Source organism: Zonotrichia leucophrys, chromosome 18, assembly GCF_028769735.1.
Source record: "Zonotrichia leucophrys gambelii isolate GWCS_2022_RI chromosome 18, RI_Zleu_2.0, whole genome shotgun sequence".
In the NCBI taxonomy this organism is placed as follows: Eukaryota; Metazoa; Chordata; class Aves; order Passeriformes; family Passerellidae; genus Zonotrichia; species Zonotrichia leucophrys.
Window position 1 is genome coordinate 11,907,461 of NC_088187.1, and position 22,780 is coordinate 11,930,240.

Below are 22,780 nucleotides of genomic sequence, written 5' to 3' on the forward strand. Positions count from 1 at the left end.
GGCCGGGCGGGCAGAACACCGCGGGTGCCGGGCCCGGAGCCGCCCGTGGGGCGGGCAGCGCGGCCGGCCGGGCCGGGAAGGGTTAAGGGCGGCCGGCGCCCCCCCGGCGCGGAGGCCGGGCCTGTCGGGAAGCCGGGATCTCTGCGGCGGTTTTACTGGAAAAGTCGCTGCCGGCGAGGGGGGGCACCCGCGGCCTCGCCGGCTGGGGCCGGGGCACCGGCCGGGACCCCGCGGTCACCGGGCTCCGGCAGGGACCGACCGAGCCTCCCCGGGCAGCCCGCGGCTCCCGCACCGGGCACGGCCCCGGCAGCCCCGGCACCGTGTCCGTCGGGGTCTGTCCCGGGCCGAAGCTCGGGCACTGCCGCAGCCCGGGACATGGCACCGGGGTCCCGGTCCCGGGTGCCCGACCCGGCCTGGCTGAGCCTGGAGCCGGCGCTCCCCGCGCTCCCGGGCATCGCCCAGCCGTTCCCGGCAGAGGAAACTGCTCGGCTCCGTGGCCCCGGTCCCTCGAGGGCGATGCAGGGCAGCTGCCCCGGCCCCGGTGGGAGCGGGGCTCTCAGAACGGGCCGGGCCGGTGCCGCCGTGCCGGGCCGAGCCGCGGAGCCCAAAGGGCAGCCAGGCTGAGCAGCACCGGCGGTGTGGCCGCAGGGCTGAGGCAGCCGACAGGAAAGCACCCCGAGCTCACGGTGAGCGGGTTATGGTCACTGCCAGTCCTGAGCCAGCCCTGGGCACCCAGCACGAGACCCCCGGGGCATTGCCTGGCCACTGACAGCTCCATGGCCGCAGCCATGCTCTGCGCTGGGCTGAGAGCCCGCTGCCAGCCTGTGCCAGGGCAGAGGGCTCAGCCCCAGCCCGGTGGTGCCCCGGGAGCTGCGGCACCGTGCTCCCCCATCCCACAGCCCCTCCTGCGGCCGGGATGCGCCAGGCTCAGCCCTGGGGACGTGCAGATGCAGCGGCTGGGGCTGGCAGGCTGGGATGGGGCTGCCAGTGGGGCTGGTAGCAGGGGGGCCCAGCTCCGGGAATCGGCCCCAGTGGTTGCCAGGCCTGTGGTAGGGAGGGGGGAAACCCGATCCTCCGCGGTGGGATCTGGGCTCCACTCCCGGCTCCCCAGCCAGGCCTCAGCTGCTAATTTTAGCCCTGGGGAGGCACGGCTGGAGCAGGAGCTGAGCCCAGCGGGGCAGGGGCTTAGCCCACCACAGAGGCTGGCGTGGGCAGGTGGTGACTGCAGTCCTGCGGTGCAGTGTGGTCCTGGGTGAGCCCCCTGCTAGTGCCCAGCTGCCAGCCAAGCCCCTGGCCAGAATCTGGCACTGCCCACCCTGTGCCCAGCTCCCGTGGTGTCCATTCAGCCGCTCCACATAAGGCCACAAGCACTTCCACAGTCCCAATGCTGGCCCTGCTGTGGCCCTGCTGGGTGCTGGTACCAAGGGGGGACCTCCAGGCAGGTCCCAGAGCGAATTCCAGGGAAAGGCACAGGGCTGAAGGACAAGGGGCTCTGGGGAACACATTGCACAGTGCTGCAGAAGCTGTGGCTGCTGCCCACTGAAGGAGCCCCTGCTCGGCTGCGGACCCTGACTGGGCTGGGGGGCTGCCCACAGCAGAGCCCTGAGCTGCCCTCCAGCTTTGGGCACACAGAGCCCTGAGCTGCCCTCCGGCTGTGGGCACACAGAGCCCTGAGCTGCCCTCCAGCTTTGGGCACACAGACCCTGAGCTGCCCTCCAGCTTTGGGCACACAGAGCCCTGAGCTGCCCTCCGGCTGTGGGCACACGGAGCCCTGAGCTGCCCTCCGGCTGTGGGCACACGGAGCCCTGAGCTGCCTCCGGCTTTGGGCAACAGAGCCTGAGCTGCCCTCCAGCTTTGGGCACACAGACCCTGAGCTGCCCTCCAGCTTTGGGCACACAGAGCCCTGAGCTGCCCTCCGGCTGTGGGCACACGGAGCCCTGAGCTGCCCTCCGGCTTTGGGCACACGGAACCCTGAGCTGCCCTTCGGCTGTGGGCACACAGAGCCCTGAGCTGCCCTCCGGCTTTGGGCACACCAGGGCAGCCAACCAGCCCATCAGGTGCCATGGAGTGGATGGGTGAGTGTCTGGGAAGGCCAAGCTGAGGGGTGCTCCAGCCATCCGTCCCTTCCAGGCAGAGCGAGCGGCTCCAAGGCTGCCGTGCCCTGGGGGATCCCTGTCTGGGGCCCCGCACTGCTGCTCCCCAGCCCTTCACCTGACCGGCTGCGCTTACTGGAAGGGGAAGCTGCCGGGAAGGCGGCGTGTGCGGCGGGGCAGCTTTGGGGAGGCTCAGCTGGGCTCAGCAGCCGGCACAGCTCAGCTGTCCGTGCTCCCAGGTCCAGGGCCAGTAACGGGAAGCGTCTGCTCTCAGTGACGGTAAATCAGATCGGGGAGATTAGAGGCCTTTTTGCCTAATCATGAGCAGCTTGAAGTTGGAGGACAAGTTCCTGGAACAAAGAGGAAATGGAGGCAGTAAATAAAGAAAAACTGTTAACATGTGGCCCTGCGTGTGAGAAACGTCTCATGAAGGACTGTTTATGGCTCACTCATCTGCGGGCTGACAGCGCGGGGGGCGATACCGAGGGAGGGGCTCATGGACAGGGGCACAGCAGGGCCATGGGCAGAGCGGGCACCAGCGGGGCGGCTGTGGGGGCTCAGGATGGGGGACCTGGGGCGGCCAAGGCTGGGGGGCACATGGCAGAGGGAGGGAGAAGGCAGCAGCTTGGCACGGGCTGGAGCACACAGCATCCCCAGGCGGGCAGGGCTGAGGGGCAGAGGCGCCTTAATGGGTGCACCTGCCCTATTGGTGCCCTGCAAAGGCCGGGAGAGGCGCTGGGCGCTGCAGAGCGGTGCCCCCCGTGCTGGGAGCAGGGAGTGCGGTCCGGCTGGTCCCGCCCAGCAGGGGAGGCGAGGGGGTCTCGCCGCTGCTTTGGACACAGCCCTCCTGCCGGGGGGCAGCGGGGATTCCTGCCAAGAAATCCCCCAATTCCCGGGTCCCCTCAGGGCAGGCAGAGTGCCGAGATAGCGAAGCTGCCCGGAGACCCCAGAGCTCCGCTGCAGCGCCAGCCCACCTGCGGTGCCACCGGGCTTTGGGCACGCCAGGGCAATCGGCTGCGGCCGGGGCAGACCAGGGCAGCCGGAGCAGCTCCCAGCGCCCAGACCAGGGCAGCCTCCTGGCAGCGGGGCGGGAGCGATTCCCGCGCAGCCATGGAAAGAGGATCCCCCCGGCTCAGCCATGGAAAGAGGATCCCCCCGGCTCCCTCCCTCGGACACCCAGCACGGGGAGGGGCCGGGGGGCAGCGCAGGGCCGGGGCAGCCCCCACCGGTGCGAGGTGGGGATGGAGGGATGGGGCTGGCGGGGCCGGCGCTCCGAGGCGGTGCCCGCGCAGGAGCCGCTGCCCCGTTCCCGCCCGGTATTCCCGGGAAGGAGCCGCTGCCCCGTTCGTTCCCGCCCCGCGTTCCCGGGAAGGAGGCGCTGCCCTGCCCCGTTCCCGCCCCGCGTTCCCGGGAAGGAGGCGCTGCCCGTTCCCGCCCCGCGTTCCCGGGAAGGAAGGAAGGGCGATCCCGCCCCCGCCCGGGAGCCCTTGCGGGGGGCGGTCCGGGCCATGCGGGCGGCGCTGCGGCGGGGGCGGCTGCCCGGGCCCGGGGGGGGGCCCGGGGGTCGGCAGCCGCTCGTGGTGGACCTGCGGAGCGACACGGTGACCCGGCCGTGCGCCGCCATGCGCCGGGCCATGGCCCGCGCCGCCGTGGGCGACGACGACTACGGGGAGGACCCGGCGGTGAACGGTGGGCGGGGGAACGGGGGTCACGGGCTCCCGGGGGTCCCTGCCTGACCCGGGGGCAGCCGGCACCGGGGGTCCCCGAGCCCTCCCCCGACAACCGTGTCCCCGCAGAGCTGCAGCGCCGGGCCGCGGCCACTCTGGGCACCGAATCCGCTCTGTTCGTGCCCACGGCCACCATGGCCAACCTCATCGCCGGTGAGTCCGGGGCTGCGCTCGCAGCCCCTCGTGCCCCCAGGCTGGGGATGCTGCCCTTGCTCCCTCCCTCACTGCCCTTCTCCCCCAGTGATGTGCCACTGCCAGCGCAGGGGGGCTCAGCTCTTCCTGGGCCGGGACGCCCACCTGCACGTCTACGAGCACGGCGGGGCCGCGCAGGTGAGCGCGGCGGCAGTGCCGGTGGCGCTGGTGGTGCCGGTGGCACTGGTGGCAGTGCAGGAGGGCGGCCGCGTGCTGCCCTCCGCTGGCTGCCAGGGCCCGGCCCCGCGGAGGATCTGCTGCCAGGGCATCCCCTGGATCGCTGTCCCGCGGCACGGGCTGCAGCACGAGTGAGGCTGTACGCACCCGATGGAGGGCACAGAGGGCTGGAGCCGCCGTGCGCCACCACTGCCCCCTGTCAGCTCCCTGCTCTTCCCTGCCCTGGGCACAGGTCGCCGGTGTGCACTCCCAGGCACTGCCAGATCTGCCGAATGGCACCTTCGACCTGGAGCAGCTGGAGCTGACCATCCGCGAGGCCCACGGCAGCCGGTACCACCCGCGTCCTGAGCTCATCTGCCTGGAGAACACGCACAGCTCGGCGGGCGGCCGGGCACTGCCCCTCACCTATCTCAGGCAGGTGAGAGCCCACAGACGGTGCTGGCACAGTCCTGCCCGGCGTGGGCAGCTGGGCCCTGCACAATGGCACTGCGGGGACGCTGGAGCTCAGACGTGGCTCGTGGTGGTGGCACTGCATGCCCCGGGGTCCCTCCCAAACGAGCTGTCCCCCTGACTGCCAGGTGCGCGGGCTTGCAGACCGTTACGGGCTGCGGGTGCACATGGACGGCGCACGGCTGATGAATGCAGCAGTGGCCCAGGGCGTGGAGCCAGCCCAGATTGCCCAGCACTGTGACTCTGTGTCCCTCTGCTTCTCCAAGGTCTGTTTGTGTGGGGAGGGACAGCAGGGCTGGCAGGGGCCAGCACAAGCCGCAGCCTGCCCTGTTTGCAGGTGCTGGGCTGAGAGCAGCCCTGGCAGGCTGGGAGCCAGGGCAGCTGCCCGGGCACGGCTGGGTGACCCCGGCGGTGGCTCTGCAGGGCCTGGGCGCCCCGGCGGGCGCGGTGCTGGCGGGCAGCGGGCAGTTTGTGGCCGAGGCCTGGCGCGTGAGGAAGCTGCTGGGCGGGGGCATGCGGCAGGCGGGGGTGCTGGCGGCCGCCGCTCTCCTCGGGCTGCAGCACGCCGAGGAGACGCTGAGCAGGGACCACGAGCACGCCCGGAGCTTTGCAGAAGGTACCTCAGGGCCCCGAGGGTGCTGGGCTGTAACGGCACGCCTGGCACTGCCCAGCAGCACCGCCCTGCTGCTGGTGCCTTGGGCACATCCCTGCACGGCCACACTGGGTCTCCAGCCGGGTGAGGATGCTGCTGGGATCCTCACCTGGCTGCAGTGCCAGGATCGTGGCATGACCGTCCCCGTGCTGTGCTCAGTGACCCTGGTACCACATGGCGGGAGAAAGGGCTCTCCTTCCCCCAGAACCGCTGGGAAGGGCAGGTAGCCTGTTCCAGGTGGCTGGGCAGTGGGCTTGCACACCTGGGCCTCCCGCAGGTGTCCAGGCGCTGGACTCTCCCCTGTGCTCCGTCAGCCTGGCAGCAGTGGAGACCAACATCGTGATGCTGGATGTGCCGGGGGCCTGGCCGTGCCCCGCCGAGCTCTGCGAGCGCCTGCGCGCCGTCAGCGAGGAGGAGGAGGCTGAGGCCGGGCAGGCTGTCAGCGTCCTGCTGCTGCCCTGGTCGGCACGGGCCCTGCGCGCCGTCTGGCACCGCGACGTCTCGGCCCGCGGCACCGAGCTCGCCAGGAGAAAGCTGGAGTTTGTGGCCAGGAAGTGCCAGGAGGAATTGGCCTCGGGACTGCATCGAGCGCCTCCAGGCACGGGGGGAGCCTGAGCATTGTGCCAGCCCCGCAGCTGCGGCACTTGGGCAGCCCAGAGCAAGGAGTGGGAGCGGCCCCTTTGTGCTCCAGATGTGTGCCCAGCCGTCTGAAACGTGACATCAGCCCTCACAGGCAGCCTGACAAACCAGTGTGAGCCCAGCCTAGGGGAGCCCGCAGCCCCTGAGGCAGTCAGTGCACAAAATAAACACCCTTTGGTGGTGCTGTCGCTGTGTGGGGTGTTTTCTCTCTTTTCCTTGCTCTGCAGCAGGGACATCATCACAGCCAAGGTCCCCACGGAGGGACAGTTGCTCCTGAGGACATGGAACCGTCTCAGCCACAGGACCAGGGTTGCTGCACATCAGTGCCAAGGTTTGTGTCTGGCTGGGACTGTCCCAGAGCGTGAGCCCAGCCTGGCCCAGATGTCTGTGTCACTCCTGTTCACAGAGGCCTATGTGATTCTGTCCCACAGCAGCAGGTGGGCTCCCCAGGCCCCACGTTCTGGGTCAGCCAGTCCCAGAGCTCTGCACTGGAAGAAGGGATTCTCTCAGCAGCAGTTGCTTCGGGTGTGCACTCACTGCCTCCCTGGGAAGCACCACCCCAGGCAGCAGTAACTCCCATTTTATTTGTATTGCCAATGTGCGGTTTAAAGGACACTGAGGGAACAAAGTTCATGGTCCAGCTGCCCAGTCAGAGCCTTGCAGCCCTCAGTCCCCTCTGCTCCAGTGGGCAGGGGCACTGCAGGGAAGGGGCACCAGCCTGGGCTGGGCTGAGCAGAGAGGGCACAGTGTGGGTCTGAGACAGCCGTGGCTCTGTGTTAGACCGAGGGGGCAGAGGGCAGGGGATGCCAGGTGCCCACTGCCACCACACAGGGCCATGGTCCCCATCTCTCTACTGCTGAGGTGCCATCATGCTCTTGAAATCATGTTCAGAATCACCTGGGGTGAGGAACCAAACCCTGTGAAAAGCCCCTGACCCTGCACCTCTCCTCAGGGAGGTGGCAGCCCACCTGATCCGCCCTGGCACAGCCCTCCTGCCCACCTGAGTGAGGACATAGCTGTCCTCTGACAGCCTCTCAATGACATCAAAGTGATCCACGCCAGCCAGGTCCAGCACAGAGACAGACCAGCCTGCTGCACGCAGGGCCTGCGGACAGAGCAGTGTGTAGGATGGACCCCAAGCTCCCCCTGCCCCGGACAAGCAGCAGGAATAATGTCCTGGCCAGGACCTCCAGTGAGCCAGAAACTGCTCTGGATCTGCGCAGAAGCTGTTCCTCCCAGCTGGGTAAGTTGGTGAGGGCTGCCTGGAGCAGTGTCCCCACCAGAGCCGAGCAGGGTGCTGCTGCAGCTCACCTGGCTTCAGTCCTGGGACTGCCTGGTGCTCACCTGGCTGTACTGGGACTGCCTGCAGCTCACCTGGCCATGTTCCTGCAACCACCTGGTGCTCACCTGGCTGTACTCCTGGGACTGCCTGCGAAACTCTGGGGAGTCATGCTGGGCCACAGCCACGAGCACCTCACAGGCTGGTGGCACGGCTGGGGTGACGAGCCTCATGGGGCTGTTCCTCTGGGCCTCCTCCCTGCAGGAGCCACGCCGTGGAGCTGATGCAGCCCTTTGTGCCATCAGCTGGACTGCCCAGCTGGGCGGGCGCAGGGGCAGAGGGGCTGCAGAGCCACCGGCACCCCTGCCCGTGCTCTGTCCCACAGCCCGTGGGCTCACCGGCTCATGTTGAGAGCATCGTTCACGTAGGTGTGCAGGATGGGCTCCAGGTCATACAGGCCGCTCACCAGCACGGCTCCTGGGGCAGAGGAGGAGCTGCAGGTGAGGAGCTGCAGCCTGGGTGCTCCCACAGCCCCGGGACCTCATATTGAGCATAACCAGCCCCTCAGCCTTGTCCCAGGTGGGGAGACCTGTTCTCCTCCCAACCCTGTCCTGGGACGTGGCAACGCTACCTTTGATATCTGGCACCACTTGGAATTCTGTCCAGTCCGTGGACAGCACCATGGCCGCCAGGTGGGCCCCTGCCGAGTGTCCGCACAGGTAAATGCCCCTGGAAGGAGGGAGCGACTGAGAGGGACACCAGGGGACAGCTGGGGACAGCTGGGCACGCTTTGCCCCGTGCAGAGGAGGTGGCACAGCCCGAATGTGTCAGCTCAGATGTTTCCCGATCCGCCAGCCGCTGCCTTGTGCAGTGATGGGATTGTGGCCACAGGCACTGCTGAGGTGCCGAAGCCCCCCGGCCGCTCCCACAGACCGGCCCCGGCCCGGGAGCTGCCCACCTGATCCTGGGGTCGTGCTGCACCAGGAAGGCGAGGCTGCGGCGCACCTGCAGCACCATGGTGTCCATGTGGCCTGAGCAGAGGACAAAGGGCAGGGCTGCAGGCGCTGGCTGCGCAGGAGCCGCAGCCCCTGCAGGGCAGCACCTACCCTTGGGGGCTATGTCGTAGTCCACCGCCACCACTGCCACCCCCTGCGACACCAGCGGCGGGGCTGCAAACCCCGAGTCGTCCTTACTGCGGAGAGAGAGGCTGCAGGAGCGGCGGGGCCGCCGGGGACCGGCCAGACCGTGTCCCCGCAGCAAGCCCCGGTGTCGGGAGAAGGGGTCAGCCGGAGTCGGTGAGGGGTCCCTTCGCGAGGAGCCCCTCCCCGCAGCCCGGCTCACCTCATGCACTGCCAGTACCCGCCGTGGATGTAGACCAGCGCCGGGAAGGCTGCGCAGCACAGCGGGGTGAGCCGGGTGTCCGCCCGGCCCGCTCCCGCTCCCGGCCCCGCCGCCCCGACACTCACCTTCGGAAGGCTCCGTGGGAAAGTAGATGTCCAGCTTCTCGCCGTCCCCGTCGCCGTAGGGCACGTGCAGCAGGGCCTGCCCGCTGGCCCGGGCCCGCTCGGTTCCTGCGGGGAGAGGCGGTGGGGCACGGCGCGGTGGCACCGAGCGCAGCCCCGGTCCCGGTGCCGCGATCCCCACCTGCCGCCGTCACCGCCAGGTGCGCGTCGATGATGGTGTCCCGGTCCAGGCGGGGGGACCAGCGACTGGGGGAGTAGTGGTCCTCCAGCGCCTGCGGGGAGGCGGCGGGGCAGCGGCGGGGCAGCGGCGGGGCAGCGCCAGCACCCCCGGCCGGCTGCCCGGACCGGACCCGAGCTCTGCCCTGCCCCGGGCCGTACCTCCGCGGACATGTCCCGCCACCCTCCCATCGTGGGGCCGCTCCCGGTGTCGCTCCCGGTGTCTGTCCCGATCCCGGTCCCGGTCCCGGTCCCGGTCCCAGTCCCGCTCTCCGGCCGCCTGCCCGCCGAGGGGCGGGGCCTGAGCGGGGAGTGGGCGGGAGGGTGGGCTCCCATTGGCTGTCCCGGAGGCGAGGCCCGAGCTGGGGGGCGGGGCCAGATCGTGGAGGCGAGGCCAGAGCCCGGCGGCGGGGCCGTGTCCCATTGGTCGATCGGGGCCGGGAGGGCGGAGCCTGCGGGCAGAGGAAAATAAAAATTTTGGCGCCCATGACCCCCATTGGGCAGGCTTGCCGCGCGGCAGCCCAGACTCTCTCGCGATTGGCTAGCGCTGCGGCGCGTGTGGGAGAGGCCTCCTCCGATTGGCTGACGGGGCCGGTCGGCTCGGCGCGCGCGGGCTCGGGCCGGCAGTCCGCCATGAACTGCCTGACGGTGCCTGGTGTCCACCCCGGCTCCCCCAGCCGGCCCCGCGGGCAGATTCAGGTACGGGCCCGCCCCGGGGCACGGGCGGGGGGGTAGGTACAGGTGCCACCTCGGGGCACCGGTGTGGGAGCAGATACGGGTACGGCAACGCTGCCGGGCATCGGGATGGGGGCAGATACGTGAACGGTACTGCCCCGGATACGGGCCGGGGGCAGATACGGGCAGGGGTCGGGGGCAGATACGGGCACGGTGCTGCCCCGAGCACGGGCCAAGGGCAGATACAGGCACGGTACTGCCCCGGGTACAGGCCGAGGGCAGATACGGGCACGGTGCTGCCCCAGGTACGGGCTGGGGGCAGATACGGGCACGGTACTGGCCCGGAGCCCCGCGCACGGGCCGGGGGCAGCAGATACGGGCACGGTGCTGCCCCGCGCACGGGCCGGGGGCAGGTGTGGATGCCGCGCCGGGCTGAGGGGGCTGCCCGCTGGCCGCCGTTCTGAGCGCACCGTTCCGCCCCCAGGTGATCTTCGGGCCCATGTTCTCCGGGAAGAGGTAGGCACGGAGCGGGGGGCGGGAGGGCGGCGGGCTGGGGCTGGGCGCCGCTGACACCGTGTCTTGCAGCACGGAGCTCATGCGGCGAGTGCGGCGCTTCCAGCTCGCCCAGTACCGGTGCCTGCTGGTGAAGTACGCCAAGGACACGCGCTACAGCTCCTCCGGGGTCTGCACACACGACAGGTGAGCTCCGGGCAGGAGGGCTCCCCGCTTCACGGGGCTGCCCGCCTGCCCGGCTCACTCCCTCCCTGCCCGCAGGAGCACCATGGAGGCCCTGCCCGCCGGGCTCCTCCACGACGTGTACCAGGAGGCGCTGAGGGCCGCCGTCATCGGCATCGATGAGGGCCAGTTCGTAAGTGCACGGCCGGGCTGGGTGTGCTGGGCTCCGCAGGACACACGCTGCTCGCTGCTCCTGTGCAGGCTCTGTGTCCTTGTAGGAGAGGGTGGGAGGTCGTGCCCTGGGGAGTTTGATCCGTGTGGCCTTGCAGACAAAGTGCTCACAATCAAAGCCTCCTTCCCTGCAGTCCCTGCAGACAGCACGGTGGGACTGCAGCCCGTTCCACAGACAGGGCGCGTGGCTCTGACTTCCTTTATTCCTGGTGCTGCTGTCTGGGCACGCACTGTGGGATCTGGAGCCAAGTGCTGCCCCCATCCTTCTTTACAATGTCCTGTACCACTCCAGTTCCCAGACATTGTGGAGTTCTGTGAGAAAATGGCCAACACTGGGAAAACCGTCATTGTTGCTGCTCTGGATGGCACCTTCCAGAGGAAGGTAAAACACCCATTTTGGTACCGCAGCTGCTTTGGGACCCTCGTGGAGCCCACCCAGCAGCACCTCCCATGCTGTCTCACAGGCCTTTGGGAGCATCCTGAACCTGGTGCCGCTGGCGGAGAGCGTGGTGAAGCTGAACGCTGTGTGCATGGAGTGCTTCCGAGAGGCCTCCTACACCAAGAGGCTGGGAGCAGAGCGGGAGGTGAGTGCCCTTGGAACAGAAACTGTTTCACTTTCAGTCCCGCTGGTACAGAGACTCCCTCCGGGAGCCGGGCTCTCTCTCTGCAGCCACTCGTGTTTCCCTGCCAGGTGGAAGTGATCGGAGGAGCTGACAAGTACCACTCGGTGTGCCGAGCCTGCTACTTCCGCGCGCGGCCCCAGCAGCCCGGGCCAGACAACAAGGAGAACGTGCCCCTGGGCCTGAGGCAGCTGGAGACTGCTGCCCCTCGCAACATCGTCACTTGACTGCTGCGACAACGGAGGGCGAGGGAGCTCAGGGCTGTGGCGCACAGGCCCCTCTATACTTTAACAAACTGTTCAGGGCCTCAGCCCTCCCCACCAAGCGTCACAACTGAGGATCCACCACACCTGATGCTGGTGGAAGCGGAAGCAAAAGCCTGGCTAGAGCGAGTTCCCATCTCAGAACAAGGAGAGAGACCAGCACAGTCACTGGTGCTGCCACACACAGGCCCTGTGGGCACTGCCCGTGGGGCCAGGCTGCAGCACTGCTGCTCACTGTGCCTCTGGCCGGCTCTCACACGGCTCCAGGCGGGCTCAGGCTGGCACCGTGCTGCTTCTGCTGCCTGTGAATGCAGCCCTTGTGCGCTGTTGCTACATTCGAGGTTTCTCAAGACATTGTACAGCCATTAGTATTTTTAATGCAATTTTTAGCTTCCTTCCTTAGCAGTCTGAGGTAACTTGTCTCTTGTCACAGAGCTGTGACAGCTTTTAAACTGACACACGCGTCAGCCCAGCCCTGGGCAGCCCCCAGGCTCTGCCAGCCTGCCCACTGGTGTCAGTTATTGCTGAAACAGAAGGAGGCCTGGCAGCTGACTCTCCTGAGGTGCTGAGCCTCGGGGCCTGGCTGTGTTCTAGCAGGCTGGGACAGACTCGTTTGGAGGAACTGGTCCCAGGAAGAGCCTCCTCCAAATTCAGGGCTGTTTTTCTCAGGTTCAAGGCTGGTGCTGCCATTTTGGTGCTCTGTTACCTCTCAGGGGTTTGGAGGCCCAGAGTTTCATCTACCAAGATTTGGACAATTATTCCAGGGAAGATCCAGCTGCTTTGTAAAGGGGCTCTCCTGAGGAGCTGCTTCTCCAGTCCAGTCATGTCTCTTGCTTTCTCCTCAGCCTTCCAAAATTCTTGAGGCTCTTAGTCTGCTCTAAGCTGACTGAAGGATCCTCTTCTCTCTTTGTTAGACTCAGATTCTGGAAGGTTGTTGTTTCCTTATTGTCTGCAAAAGCGTTTTTTCCCTGAAGTGTTTTTTCCCAGCACCCACAGGCTCTGAGCAGCAGCTCTTTGTTCTGGCCAGGCCAGACCTCTGCATCTGTGAGTCCAGGGCTGCTGTTTGCCTGTGCCCCGCAAGGCTCCAAGAGCTGCCTGCTGCCCCCATGCTTCAAGTGAGAATTACTCTGTTCACAAGCATTTGACTGCCAGGCTGGGCTTCTCCCCAGGGCTGGAGAAGGCCCTGCTGCTGCTTTAAGTTAATAAATAACTTAATTAATTTGTGTGTGTATTTTTTTACCAGAGCATTCCACTAAGGCTTCCTGGCAGTGCCCAGTGAGACAGCAGGGGCTGGAGCATGACGAGGGTGGCCTAAAAATAGGCCCCAGCATGAGTGTGCTGTTTGCAGCACAGCAGCTGCAGGGGCGCCCCGAACCCTGCAGGGGCAGAAGGACTGCAGGAGCCTTTTCTGCTTCCCCTGAGGAACTGCATTTCTGCTTCCCCTTCCCTGGAAAGGCACAGGGTGGCTCACAGGGTGGCTTGGTGAAAAAGTTTATTCCAACCTACAGTGACAACTACTCAAACGCTGGCCCCAGCAGGGATGGCCCACGCACACGGCTGCTGGGCACAGCTTTACCACAGCACAGCAGCAAACACAACCTGAGAAAGGCCCACGGGCTCCTGGTGTGGCTGGAGTGCAGGCAGGAGCCGCGGGCAGGCCGCAGGAGCTCGGGCTCGCAGCAGCGCTCGGGCAGGCACACCAGGGAAAGAAAGTGCTCCAGGATGTCCTCAGCCACGGCCCTGCTGAGGATCTCAGTGCTCACCGCTCCCACAGAGCCCAAGCCACATCATCCAAGCACCAGCAGCTGCAGTGCAGGCTGGGGAAGGCACAGCACGGCGTTAGAGAAGGGCAGAGGGGGCTTTGGCAAGAGCTGGCCCAGAAGCAGCCGCAGGGGAAGGCGGGGGAAGGCAGAGCTGGGCCTGGCTGTGCTGCAGCAGCGAGATGGCTCTGGGGGAATGCAGCCAGCAGGGCTGAAAGGCACTGCAGACAGGACGGGCCAGGGCACGGTCACAGGGGCAGAGCCTGGCCAGGGCAGGGCCATGAACTGCAGCCCACCACCACGGCAGCACAGCCAAAGCAGAGGCTTGTACGTGCCAGGGCTGCCCGCACACCCAACCTCCCGCAGCTGCGCTGCTCACCAGCAGCTGCAAATCATGGTGTGCCAAATCACCCACCAAATCACACACCGCGCTCTGGACCCTCCAGCGAGGATCTCAGCTCTGGGACCAGGCAGAAGCCCCTCCTGCACCCCCTGGAAAGGCCCAGTCACCTTCAAACAAAGCAGCCACCACCCTCCCGCCCCGCTGTGGCCTCCAAGGCACAGACCCCTCCCTCCCACCCCGCGTTAGGAATTGCACCGTTCAGCCGTCCCGCGGGAGCCAGCCGGGCTCAGTACACCGGGGGAGGCTGGTAGCCCTCCGGGGCCTCCGCCGTGTGCGTGAAGGGCGGCTGCTGGTAGCTCTCGTGGCTGATGTTGGGATAGCTGGAGTACGGAGTCGGAAGCCCCGGGCTGGGGTCGGTGTAGCTTTGAGCAAAGTCCTCCACCCCCATTTTGTACCTCTTGTAAGCGAAGGTGAGCAGGAGCGCCTGCAGAGAGAAGGGGAGCAGCACGAAGGCCGTTCCAGGCTGCGAGTGCAGGGGGCCCCTCTGCACTCCCCCCAGGTGGGGCAGAGGGGTTCACTCACCCAGGAGAAGATGGAGAAGAAGCTGAAGGTGATGGCAGCGCGGGCAGAGTCTGCTCCAATGAACACATCCTCGGCCCGTGTCCAGGACCACTGGTTGGTCAAGAAACAGAAGCCGATGAACCAGAGGAAGGTCCAGAGACCTGCGGGGGGAAGTGGCATGAGGGGCCAGGGCCGGTCCTGCTGCTCCTGGGCAGCCCCGGGCCCAGACCCTGCTCCACCGTGCAGGCTGGCGCAGGCACCCGGCCAGGGGCAGCCGCTCCTCGGGGCACTCAGCGGCAGCAGCAGCAGCGGCAGCAGCAGCATTAGCAGCACCACCAGCAGCTGCACCAGCAGCAGTACCAGCAGCAGGAGCATTCGCAGCAGCAGCAGCAGTACCACCAGCAGCATTAGCAGCGCCAGCAGCAGCACCAGCAGCAGCATTAGCAGCAGCAGCAGCAGCAGCATTACCAGCAGCACCAGCAGCATTAGCAGCAGTACCAGCAGCAGCAGCATTAGCAGCAGCAGCACCAGCAGCAGCATTAGCAGCAGCAGCAGCAGCGCGTGGCCCGCGGGCAGCACGCCAGACGGCAGCGACTCGGGAGCGGCTCCCTGGGCCAGGCACCGGCAGCCACGTCACGGGACAAGGCGGCCATTGTGGCACAGCCCGGCCCGCGCTGCCCCCGGTACCTGAGAAGCCGAGGTCGGCCAGGACCAGGTACTTGCGGTCCGTGGCATTGCTGATCTGGGGGAAATAGACGTCCACCATGAAGAAGAAGATGCAGGCGAGGAAGGCGAGGACGCCGATGCCGATGCCGTAGCGACAGGCGTCTTCGTTGCGGTTGAAGATGCAGTAGAGCCCCGGGTCCTCGGCAAGGTTCGTGTAGCCGTCCCCGACCAGGCAGGAGAACACGATCAGGGCGAAGACCTGCGGGGCGGAGCCGGTGTCCGGTGGGCGGCACCGAGACCGGGGGAGCGCTTTGGGGGCTGCCGGGCCCGTTGGGCGAGGGGCGCCGGCCCGCGGGGGGCTCTCCCGTCCCGTCCCGTCCCGTCCCGTCCGTCCCGACTCACCGCGCTGACGATCCGCGCCACCACCTGCGGCTGCTGCACGAAGCGCACCAGATCGAAGGCACCGCCGGCCTTGGCCGCCCCGTAGGCGCCTCCGCCGCCCTCCATGGCGTTCGGCCGCGGCTGCTGCGCGGCACCGCCCCGGGAGGGCCGGTCCTGGCGGCCCGGGACGCCGGGGCGGGGCGGCCGGGCTGGCTCCGGCGGGACAGGGGCTCCCCCGCCCGGGCGCTCAGCGCCGCGCCCGTCCCGCACCCTGTCCCGGTGCCCTCCTTCCGCCCCGGTGGAACGGGGGACGGCAGCGCCGGCCCGACCCTCGGCCGCCGCCGGGCCCCGGTGAGCACAGCCGAGGGGAAACGGGGGCTTCGGGGGGCTCCCGCCGCCCCCGCCCGGTACCGGGAGGCGGCAAGAAGGACGGGACGGGACGGACAGGGCTCGGCAGCCCCCGTTCCCCGCAGGTCCGCACCCCCGGCCCGGGCGGCGAGAGCGCCGGGGAGCGTCCCGTCGGTGCCCGGTACCGGGGCGCGCGGCCACCGGCCCCGAGCAGCCTTAGCCCGCCCCGGGGCGGAGAGGGAGAGCAGGGGAGGAGGGAGACGGCACCGGGCGGGGAGCACGGTGGGGGCACGGGGGAACTTTGCTCCGACGGGACCTCTCAGGGCCGGTCCGGGCCCGAACCGAGCCGAGCTCCGGGACTGGTGCTCGGGGCTTCGTGCCCGAGCCGAAGGGTCCCGGACTGCGGGCGGAACCTCTCGGCCGCGGAACCGCCCCATCCGCCCTCTCTTCCTTCCTGAGGCCGGGCTGGAGCCGGGGTTAGTCCCAGCTTAGCCCCGCGGAGTCCGCGCTCCGGCTGCCCCCGGCCCGCACGCCGCAGCTCCGGCTCCGGCTCCGTCCCGCAGCGCCGGGGAGCGGCGGAAACCGGGGAGCCGCGGTAAGCGGGGCTGCTCACCCCGGCAGGGCCCGGGCAGGAGGGGCCCGCCCGGCCTCGCAGGATGTCCCAGCCGCCCTCCATCACCCTGCACGTCCCCGAGGGCTCCGAGAGCGATGGGTGAGTGTGACCTCCCCGCTGCCCTGCCGTGCCCAGGTACGATGGGCTACGACCCCGCGCCCTGCAGGCGCCAGGTGTCCGTGCCACCGTGTCCCTGTGTTCCTTCAGCCAGGAGCCCAGTCCGGACAACGAGAGAGCCCTGCACACCTCGTTCCACCAGCTCATCCTGGAGCAGAGCAGCTTGATCGAGGCAGGTCTGGAGCTGGAGATGCAGGAGATGACCAGAGGTAAAGCACTGCAGCCTCAGCCAGGGCAGGCTGGGGACAGTGTGTGTGCCCAGGGCTCTCCCTCTGCTTGGGCCAGCTGTGCCAAAATGCTGGGGCCAAGCATTCACGGGAGCCTGCTGGTGCCTTGGCAGAGCAGAGCAGGGCAATCCAGGGGAGACCTTGGGGACACAGAAAGCATCCCTGGAGAAAGGGGTGCTCTGGGAGGAGCACACACCTAGCCTGTGTGCTGGAGCAGAGCAGCAGGGATGCAGGGATGAGCCATGGCCTCTCTGCATCCTGCCTTCTCCCTCCCAGAGTCCCCAGCCTACCTGGCTGTTCCAGACGCCTGTGCCATGGCCTGGCCAGAGCCCAGGCAAGGTGAGGAGCACCCCAGCCACTCCTCTGCCTCCCTGCAGATCCTGGCCAGCATGCCCAGCCGCACCATCGGTAGGTGCCACCCACATCCCCCCTTCCCCAGCTCCCAGAGCCCTTGGAGCTCTGCCCAAGCCCTGCTGTGGCCCGCAGGACGCAGCCTCGGGGCCATCATCTCGCAGTACTGCAACCGCACGGCGCGGCTGCGGCGCCGGAGCGTCCGCCCGCCCCTGCAGCAGCTCTGCCGCACGGCACGGCCCAGCCTGCGCCACTACGACCTGGAGAGCGACCCCAGCAGGGCCACGCTGCAAGGTGAGGGTGCCCGGACCGCGAAAGGAGGGCTGGCACTGTCCCCGTGCTGGGTTAGGGACAGGCAGGCCGTGAGCCGGCGGGCCGTGTCCCACTGAGCCCTTGTGCCCCAGAGAAGCGGTGCCTGCTGGTGAAGGAGCTGCTGAGCCTCTCGCCCAGCCAGTGCAGCCACATGCTGCTCACCATGCCCCTCAGCCTGGCGGAGAAACGCATCCTCCGGTAGGAGCCCTTCCCTGAGCGCCTGCTGGGCAGGGCTCCCCCAGCCAGAGCTGTCCCGGGCCCTGTGGGACCCCTGAACCCCTCTCTCCCGGCAGGCGGCAGCTGAGCGGGCAGAGGGGCCCCGTGAGGCCGCGCGCCCAGCGCTGGGACCCCTTCTCACCCTGTGCGTGGTCCAGGGTCTGCGTCGGCCTCGTAAGTCAGGCACAGCTCTGCACAGAGGCTGGGAGGGCTCCGTGCCGGCTCCAGCCCCACTGCTCTCCCTCGTTGCTCTCCCCAGGGCTGCCGAGGTCTCTGGTACAGGCTCCTGTCCCTGCTCCGCGCTGCCCAGCCCGGGCACTATGCCCTGAAGCAGATTGGTGGCCGCTTCGGCTCCAGTGTCCTGTCCTACTTCCTCTTTCTCAAGACACTCCTTATGTTGAACTTCTGTTCATTCTTCATCCTGCTGGCCTTCGTGGTGGTCCTGCAGGCTGTGTACCCCGCTGCATCAGTGAGCCCCCAGCCCTTCACTGGGCTGGAGCTGCTCACAGGAGCGGTAAGCGTGGCCCAGGCACCCCAGGCTGTGCCAGGCCTGGCGGGCAGCCCCGCTTTCCCACTGCAATGATACCCCAGCTCTTGCCCTTGCCCAGCCTGGGCCCCAGGACCAGCAGTGCTGTGGGTGCACAGGGTGGGGCTGCCCCAGCCCAAGGCTCTGTGTCCTGAGGCTGGCACACAGTGCCAGGCTGGGCAGGAAGCTGTGAGCACTGCCGAGGTCACCGTGGGCCCCTCGTGTGCTTTCCCACAGGGCCACTTCACTCACTCGCTGCTGTACTACGGCTACTACAGCAACGCCACCCTGAACGACCCCTGCGCCTCCACTCCTGAGGGCAGCGTGTGCCCCCTCCCAGCCCCCCTGCTCCCCTACAACCTGCCACTGGCCTACCTGTTCAGTGTTGGGGCCTCCTTCCTTGTCACCTGCATCCTGCTGGTGTACAGGTGGGTCAGGGGCACCTGTGGCACTGCAGCCTTCCCCTTGAGCCAGCCCCCATCCCTGATGCCCTTCACCTCGCTGCAGCGTGTCCTGCTCTTTTCGGGAGAGCGTGAAGAGCGCCACGGGGGACTTGGCTATCAAGGTCTTCTGTGCCTGGGACTTCAAGGTGATCCAGAGGCGCTCGGTGAAGCTGCAGTGCGAGAACATCTGCACCCAGCTGAAGGTGGAGGAGCAAAGCACCCCGGACCCCAGCCTGGCTGTGCTTTGTCCATCACCCCTCTGGGTCCCGCTGTGCTGCAGGGGGACACAGCCCTGCTGCAGACCCGCGGGGGATTTGGCAGCTCTGCTCTGCTCTCTCGCAGGAGCTGCTGGCAGAGCGCCGCTCCCGCTGCCGCTCCCAGAGCCGCGGCCAGCGCCTGCGGCACGGCCTGGTGGTGCTGCTGGCCTGGCTGCTGGCGCTGGGCTGGGTGTCGGGCTGCGTGCTGGCTGTGCACTACCTCGTGGAGCACATGCACACGGTGAGTGCCGCCTCTCACCCGGGATCCCTGCCCTGGCCTTGGAGGAACAGGGCTGGGGTACTGGGGAGAGGGGCAGGGACAGCCCCTTGCAGCTCTGCTCCTGGCCTGGGCATCTGCTGCTCTGCCCAGGACACCACAGCTGGCTGCCAACAGCTGTGCGCTCAGCCAGTTCCTGCTCACCAGGTTCAGCAGGAGCAGCAAGCACAGGGCAGTGGCAGATGGCAGCAAGAAGCCATTCTGCTGGTCCTGCCCCTTGTGGTGTCCCTCCTCAATGCCTTGATGCCCCACCTGTTCAACCTGCTGGCCATGTGGGAGAAGCAGGACTCCCCAGTGACACAGGTCTCCGTGGCCATCTTCAGGTGGGCTGGCTGGGCTCTGGTGGAGGGAGCATTCTGCACCTGAGGCAGGCAAGGAGGCTTTGGGGCCAGGCACCCCATCTGTGGGGTTTGGCCCCTCCGTCCCCCGGGCTCAGGGTCTTCTGGCACTGCTCCTGCTCCCCAGGAACCTCATCCTGAAGGTGGTGATTCTCAGCCTGCTGTGCTACCACTGGCTCAGCCGGAGCGTTATCTGCTCGACAGAGGAGGTGAGCACCACTGCCTCGGGGCCATGGAGGGCTGGGCTGAGCACAAGGAGCTGGTGGCATCTGCCCTGTCAGATGTCAGGAAGGAATTCTTCCCTGTGAGGGTGGTGAGGCTCTGGCATAGGTTCCCAGAGAGGCTGTGGGTGCCCCATCCCATGAACTGTAAAAGGCCAGGTTGGGCAGGACTCAGAGCAACCTGGTCTAGTGGAAGGGTGTCTCTGCCCATGGGAGGGTGGGGAGAGAGATGAGCTTTAGGGATCCTCCCAGCCCAAACCAGTCTGTGATTCTATGCCACGCTTGATTGTCTCCCCAGTGCTGGGAGACGTGTGTGGGGCAGGAGCTGTATCGCTTCATGGTGATGGATTTCATTTTCACCCTGCTGGACACGCTCTTCGGGGAGCTCATCTGGAGGTGAGAGACCCCAAGACATGTCCCCCCCATGTGCCATCCCTGCGTGGCCCCAGCTCTCTGGTGCACCCAGGCTCTGCTGCCATCAGAGGGGGAAGGTGGGGTGTGAAGCACCCCCAGGCAGCGTGGGGCAGAGTTCATTTCCACCCAGGCTGATTCTGGAGAAGAGGCTGAAGACAAAGCAGAGGCCGGAGTTTGACATCGCCCGAAATGTGCTGGAGCTGATCTATGGGCAGACCCTGACCTGGTGAGACGTTTCTGCCTGGCGTGGCTCCTTCCTCTGCTGGCAAATGCCTTGTGGTTCCCAGGAGCCCTGTGGGTGCTGTGGCTGGGCCCACCACTGCGTCCCCTGGGGCTCAGACCCAGGCAAGCTCATCTTTCCCCTGCTCCCAGGCTGGGCGTTCTCTTCGCTCCGCTCCTGCCAGCCGTGCAGATGCTGAAGCTGCTGCTGCTGTTCTATATCAAAAAGGTGTGATTCCCCACCCCCTGCCAGTCCCTGCGGTGGCACTGTGCCCTGTCAGCCTGTGCTGCAGCGGTGCCACCCGGAGCACTCGTCCCTGTGGGGCTGAGTGCAGCCCCTGGGGACAGCACGGCCGAGCTCATGGGCTGGCTCCCCGCGGGCAGCAGGGAGGGCACAGCTCTCAGGAGCTGGCAGCCACGGGACGCTGCTCCCTCCCACAGACCAGCCTGCTGCGCAACTGCCAGTCCCCCAGCAAGCCCTGGCAGGCCTCGCGCATGAGCACCGTGTTCATCACTCTGCTGTGCTTCCCCTCCTTCCTGGGTGCAGCTGCCTTCCTCTCCTACACCGTCTGGTCGTGAGTACCCACCAGGCCACGGCCCCGGGCACGGAGCCCGGCTGCCTGGAGCAGGAGGGCTGGGGCGAGCATGGCCCCTGTCCCTGGCGCTGCCCAGCTGCAGGCTGTGACGGGCTGCCCCCGGCAGGGCAGGTGCCTCCCTCCCTGCTGCTGGCCCTGCTCGCGTCCTGCAGCTGCTCCTGGTGCAGGGCAGGGATGAGGACCCGCTTGTCCAGCCCTGGGGGTGCTGGGGACAGTGAGGCTGGGTCCCTGGAGGGCTGGGCCCCTGAGACAGGCAGTGCCCTGCTCTGGGGGCAGCAGTTGCTTTAACAGCAGTTACAGCTGCCCGTTGCTCTGAACGCCCTGTTGGTCTGTTTGCTCAGGATGCAGCCATCAGAAACCTGCGGCCCCTTCCGGGGGCTGGAAACCATCTACAAGTCAGGGAAGAGGTGGGTGCTAGTGCTGGAGCAGTCCAACCCCAACATCACCTGGTTTGCCTGGGTCTACCAGCACCTGCTGGAGAACACATGCCTACTGTTCTTCATGTCTGTGGCCCTGATGTGAGTATGGACCCGAGCCAAAGCTGAACCCCAGGCTCTCCCTTTGAGGGTCCTGCTGTCACAGCCCTGAGCGGGCTGGAGCCAAGGTGTCACTCCAGAGCCCTGTGCCCCATCCCAGTGCCAGGAGAGCGTCCCTCAGCCTCCTGCCTGATGCCACCATCCCACCCTGCTGTCATTACAGAGCTGTGATCTACTTCAACATCCAGGTGGTGAGAGGCCGCCAGAAGGTCATCTGCCTGCTGCAGGAGCAGATTGCCAACGTGAGCACTGCCCTGCCCGTCCCCGCTGCTTCACCGCCTGCTGCAGCCCCAGCACTGCCAGTGTGGGCTCTGGCCCCAGCAGGGCAGGCACTCAGCCCCCCGGTGCTGTCTCTGATGTTGCAGGAAGGGAAGGATAAGCTGTTCCTCATGGAGAAGCTCCGCTCCGTGTACAAGTACAGAGGCAGGCGCTCCTGAGTGCCAGGTGAGGCCAGCGGGAAGGGCAGTGGGCAGGGGCTGGAGGCAGCCAGAGCTCAGCCATGGGCACACACGCTCCTCTGCCTGTCCCGAGGGATGCCTTTGTGTTACTGAGGCCCAGAGACAGGGAAGAGGATGGAGGCAGGTCTGGGACAGGGACCCAGGATCTTAGGGACTCTGTCCTCTTGGTGTGCACAGGAAGGAATGGGATGGAACAGACTCTGCTTGCAGCTGGGACTGAATCTGTGCATCACAACACAGCGCTGGAAGCTGGGGGACCATGGAGTGCTGGGGAAGATCCTCCTCTTGCCATGGCCAAGGACCCGTTGGGAGGTGTCATTGGGAGTGCTGCATCCCAGGGATGCAGGAGCTCCTGCTGCCTGGAGCTGCTGGGATGCAGCAGGCGCGGGACCCAGCCTGCCTACACACCCCAGGGCACAGCAGGACTGCTTCACCTCACAGCCCTGCTCCATGGGGCTCACTACTTGCAGAGGACTGCCCTTCAGCTCTCCCTTCTGCCAGCGTGCCCTGGCTGTTCTCAGAATCCTTTGGGGACCATGAGCTTTCTCCACAACCACCTTCACCTGCCTAGGGGCAGCAGGCTTGGGGCCAGCTGCAGCCCAGTGCTCACCAGGAGAGCAGCAGGCTGACTGCAGCCACACAAACGAGGTCACTGGGCCACCCCCAGCACTGCCTGGTGGGACAGACCTGGAGGAATCTCCGTGCTGCCGAGGGCTGGGCTGGGCAGGGCTCTGCGGGCCCAATTAAAGTGCTGCTGTGCAGGAGTGCTCGGGCTGGTGTCTGGACCTGTCGGGCTGGAAGCAGGCAGGGTTGGTGTCAGTGCTGCTGGTGGTGGTGACTCAGCAGCAGCGTAGGGCTGTGCTCGGGCTCCTTGGCACAGCCTGCTTTCCCTTGGAGTGCCTGGGGCAGAGCCCACACTGCTGGAGTGAAGGGCACCGCCGCCCCCTTGCCCCTCCCCATCACGGTGCAGCAGCTGCAGCCCCCAGCCCCAGGAGCCACTCCCTGACATGCCTGGGATGGAGCTGCTCCGGTGCCACGGCGCTGACAGGCCCTGGCAGGCTGTGCTGTGCTGTGCCAGGCACGGGCAGCCACCAGTGCCAGGCTTGGCACCAGGGCTGCCAGCTGAGGCAGCTGCCACCATTGAGGGCACAGGGTGTTATCAGCATGGATAGACAGTGCTTAGTGGTGTGGGCACAGGGCAGAGTCTCTACACAGCCCCAGCTCTTCTGGGGTGCATCAGGAACAGCA

At 67.2% G+C, this 22,780-nt stretch overlaps 5 protein-coding genes across 7 annotated transcripts; 3 read left to right on the forward strand and 2 right to left on the reverse strand.

The window, feature by feature from the left end:
• The first annotated feature begins 3,523 nt into the window (after nucleotides 1–3,523).
• Nucleotides 3,524–6,118, forward strand: LOC135455449 (uncharacterized). The gene is made up of 7 exons (XM_064728669.1): nucleotides 3,524–3,782; nucleotides 3,890–3,973; nucleotides 4,062–4,150; nucleotides 4,422–4,607; nucleotides 4,768–4,905; nucleotides 5,063–5,255; nucleotides 5,569–6,118. The coding sequence occupies exons 1-7, from the start codon at nucleotides 3,602–3,604 to the stop codon at nucleotides 5,904–5,906; spliced, it is 1,209 nt and encodes a 402-aa protein (XP_064584739.1). The 5' UTR covers nucleotides 3,524–3,601; the 3' UTR covers nucleotides 5,907–6,118.
• Nucleotides 6,119–6,450: 332 nt separating this feature from the next.
• On the reverse strand, nucleotides 6,451–9,150 carry AFMID (arylformamidase). Of its 2 annotated transcripts, none has more exons than XM_064728671.1 (11): nucleotides 9,051–9,150; nucleotides 8,854–8,944; nucleotides 8,676–8,780; nucleotides 8,551–8,599; nucleotides 8,316–8,401; nucleotides 8,168–8,240; nucleotides 7,841–7,938; nucleotides 7,608–7,686; nucleotides 7,338–7,467; nucleotides 6,931–7,035; nucleotides 6,451–6,827 (listed from the first exon to the last, which is right to left on the reverse strand). In XM_064728671.1, exons 1-11 carry the CDS (start codon nucleotides 9,078–9,080, stop codon nucleotides 6,798–6,800), a joined length of 876 nt encoding a protein of 291 aa, XP_064584741.1. In that variant the 5' UTR covers nucleotides 9,081–9,150; the 3' UTR covers nucleotides 6,451–6,797. The 2 variants fall into 2 exon arrangements, with proteins under 2 accessions (XP_064584741.1, XP_064584740.1); XM_064728670.1 differs by having other exon boundaries at nucleotides 8,316–8,416.
• Nucleotides 9,151–9,386: 236 nt separating this feature from the next.
• Nucleotides 9,387–12,571, forward strand: TK1 (thymidine kinase 1). Its single transcript, XM_064728491.1, has 7 exons — nucleotides 9,387–9,587; nucleotides 10,048–10,079; nucleotides 10,149–10,262; nucleotides 10,338–10,431; nucleotides 10,762–10,851; nucleotides 10,934–11,053; nucleotides 11,161–12,571. Exons 1-7 carry the CDS (start codon nucleotides 9,522–9,524, stop codon nucleotides 11,314–11,316), a joined length of 672 nt encoding a protein of 223 aa, XP_064584561.1. The 5' UTR covers nucleotides 9,387–9,521; the 3' UTR covers nucleotides 11,317–12,571.
• A 256-nt stretch (nucleotides 12,572–12,827) lies between these two features.
• SYNGR2 (synaptogyrin 2) lies at nucleotides 12,828–15,250 on the reverse strand. Its single transcript, XM_064728469.1, has 4 exons — nucleotides 15,085–15,250; nucleotides 14,704–14,941; nucleotides 14,038–14,177; nucleotides 12,828–13,939 (listed from the first exon to the last, which is right to left on the reverse strand). Exons 1-4 carry the CDS (start codon nucleotides 15,187–15,189, stop codon nucleotides 13,742–13,744), a joined length of 681 nt encoding a protein of 226 aa, XP_064584539.1. The 5' UTR covers nucleotides 15,190–15,250; the 3' UTR covers nucleotides 12,828–13,741.
• Nucleotides 15,251–15,276: 26 nt separating this feature from the next.
• TMC6 (transmembrane channel like 6) lies at nucleotides 15,277–22,296 on the forward strand. Of its 2 annotated transcripts, none has more exons than XM_064728461.1 (21): nucleotides 15,277–15,414; nucleotides 15,975–16,123; nucleotides 16,232–16,350; nucleotides 16,645–16,776; nucleotides 16,855–17,013; nucleotides 17,124–17,229; nucleotides 17,325–17,421; nucleotides 17,507–17,761; nucleotides 18,011–18,201; nucleotides 18,281–18,419; nucleotides 18,559–18,714; nucleotides 18,898–19,073; nucleotides 19,216–19,297; nucleotides 19,608–19,705; nucleotides 19,854–19,949; nucleotides 20,096–20,171; nucleotides 20,384–20,517; nucleotides 20,880–21,056; nucleotides 21,238–21,316; nucleotides 21,440–21,518; nucleotides 21,710–22,296. In XM_064728461.1, exons 2-20 carry the CDS (start codon nucleotides 16,068–16,070, stop codon nucleotides 21,509–21,511), a joined length of 2,400 nt encoding a protein of 799 aa, XP_064584531.1. In that variant the 5' UTR covers nucleotides 15,277–15,414; nucleotides 15,975–16,067; the 3' UTR covers nucleotides 21,512–21,518; nucleotides 21,710–22,296. The 2 variants fall into 2 exon arrangements, with proteins under 2 accessions (XP_064584531.1, XP_064584532.1); XM_064728462.1 differs by having other exon boundaries at nucleotides 16,033–16,123.
• Nucleotides 22,297–22,780: the final 484 nt, after the last annotated feature.

What these genes read in the sequence shown, in the direction of transcription:
- LOC135455449 (XM_064728669.1), top strand. Translation starts at nt 3,602, where the DNA reads ATGCGGGCGGCGCTGCGGCGGGGGCGGCTGCCCGGGCCCGGGGGGGGG. An exon ending in CCCTCACCTATCTCAGGCAG is followed by an intron (nt 4,608 to 4,767) that starts GTGAGAGCCCAC and finishes CCTGACTGCCAG; the next exon opens with GTGCGCGGGCTTGCAGACCG. An exon ending in CGCCCGGAGCTTTGCAGAAG is followed by an intron (nt 5,256 to 5,568) that starts GTACCTCAGGGC and finishes GGCCTCCCGCAG; the next exon opens with GTGTCCAGGCGCTGGACTCT.
- AFMID (XM_064728670.1), bottom strand. Translation starts at nt 9,080, where the DNA reads ATGGGAGGGTGGCGGGACATGTCCGCGGAG. An exon ending in AGTGGTGCCAGATATCAAAG is followed by an intron (nt 7,687 to 7,840) that starts GTAGCGTTGCCA and finishes CCTCTGCCCCAG; the next exon opens with GAGCCGTGCTGGTGAGCGGC. An exon ending in ACAGCTATGTCCTCACTCAG is followed by an intron (nt 6,828 to 6,930) that starts GTGGGCAGGAGG and finishes TCCTCACCCCAG; the next exon opens with GTGATTCTGAACATGATTTC.
- TK1 (XM_064728491.1), top strand. Translation starts at nt 9,522, where the DNA reads ATGAACTGCCTGACGGTGCCTGGTGTCCACCCCGGCTCCCCCAGCCGG. An exon ending in CCCATGTTCTCCGGGAAGAG is followed by an intron (nt 10,080 to 10,148) that starts GTAGGCACGGAG and finishes CGTGTCTTGCAG; the next exon opens with CACGGAGCTCATGCGGCGAG. An exon ending in ATGGCACCTTCCAGAGGAAG is followed by an intron (nt 10,852 to 10,933) that starts GTAAAACACCCA and finishes GCTGTCTCACAG; the next exon opens with GCCTTTGGGAGCATCCTGAA.
- SYNGR2 (XM_064728469.1), bottom strand. Translation starts at nt 15,189, where the DNA reads ATGGAGGGCGGCGGAGGCGCCTACGGGGCGGCCAAGGCCGGCGGTGCC. An exon ending in GGCCGACCTCGGCTTCTCAG is followed by an intron (nt 14,178 to 14,703) that starts GTACCGGGGGCA and finishes TTCCCCCCGCAG; the next exon opens with GTCTCTGGACCTTCCTCTGG. An exon ending in TCTTCTCCATCTTCTCCTGG is followed by an intron (nt 13,940 to 14,037) that starts GTGAGTGAACCC and finishes TTCTCTCTGCAG; the next exon opens with GCGCTCCTGCTCACCTTCGC.
- TMC6 (XM_064728461.1), top strand. Translation starts at nt 16,068, where the DNA reads ATGTCCCAGCCGCCCTCCATCACCCTGCACGTCCCCGAGGGCTCCGAG. An exon ending in TGCATCCTGCTGGTGTACAG is followed by an intron (nt 18,202 to 18,280) that starts GTGGGTCAGGGG and finishes ACCTCGCTGCAG; the next exon opens with CGTGTCCTGCTCTTTTCGGG. An exon ending in TTCGGGGAGCTCATCTGGAG is followed by an intron (nt 19,706 to 19,853) that starts GTGAGAGACCCC and finishes ATTTCCACCCAG; the next exon opens with GCTGATTCTGGAGAAGAGGC.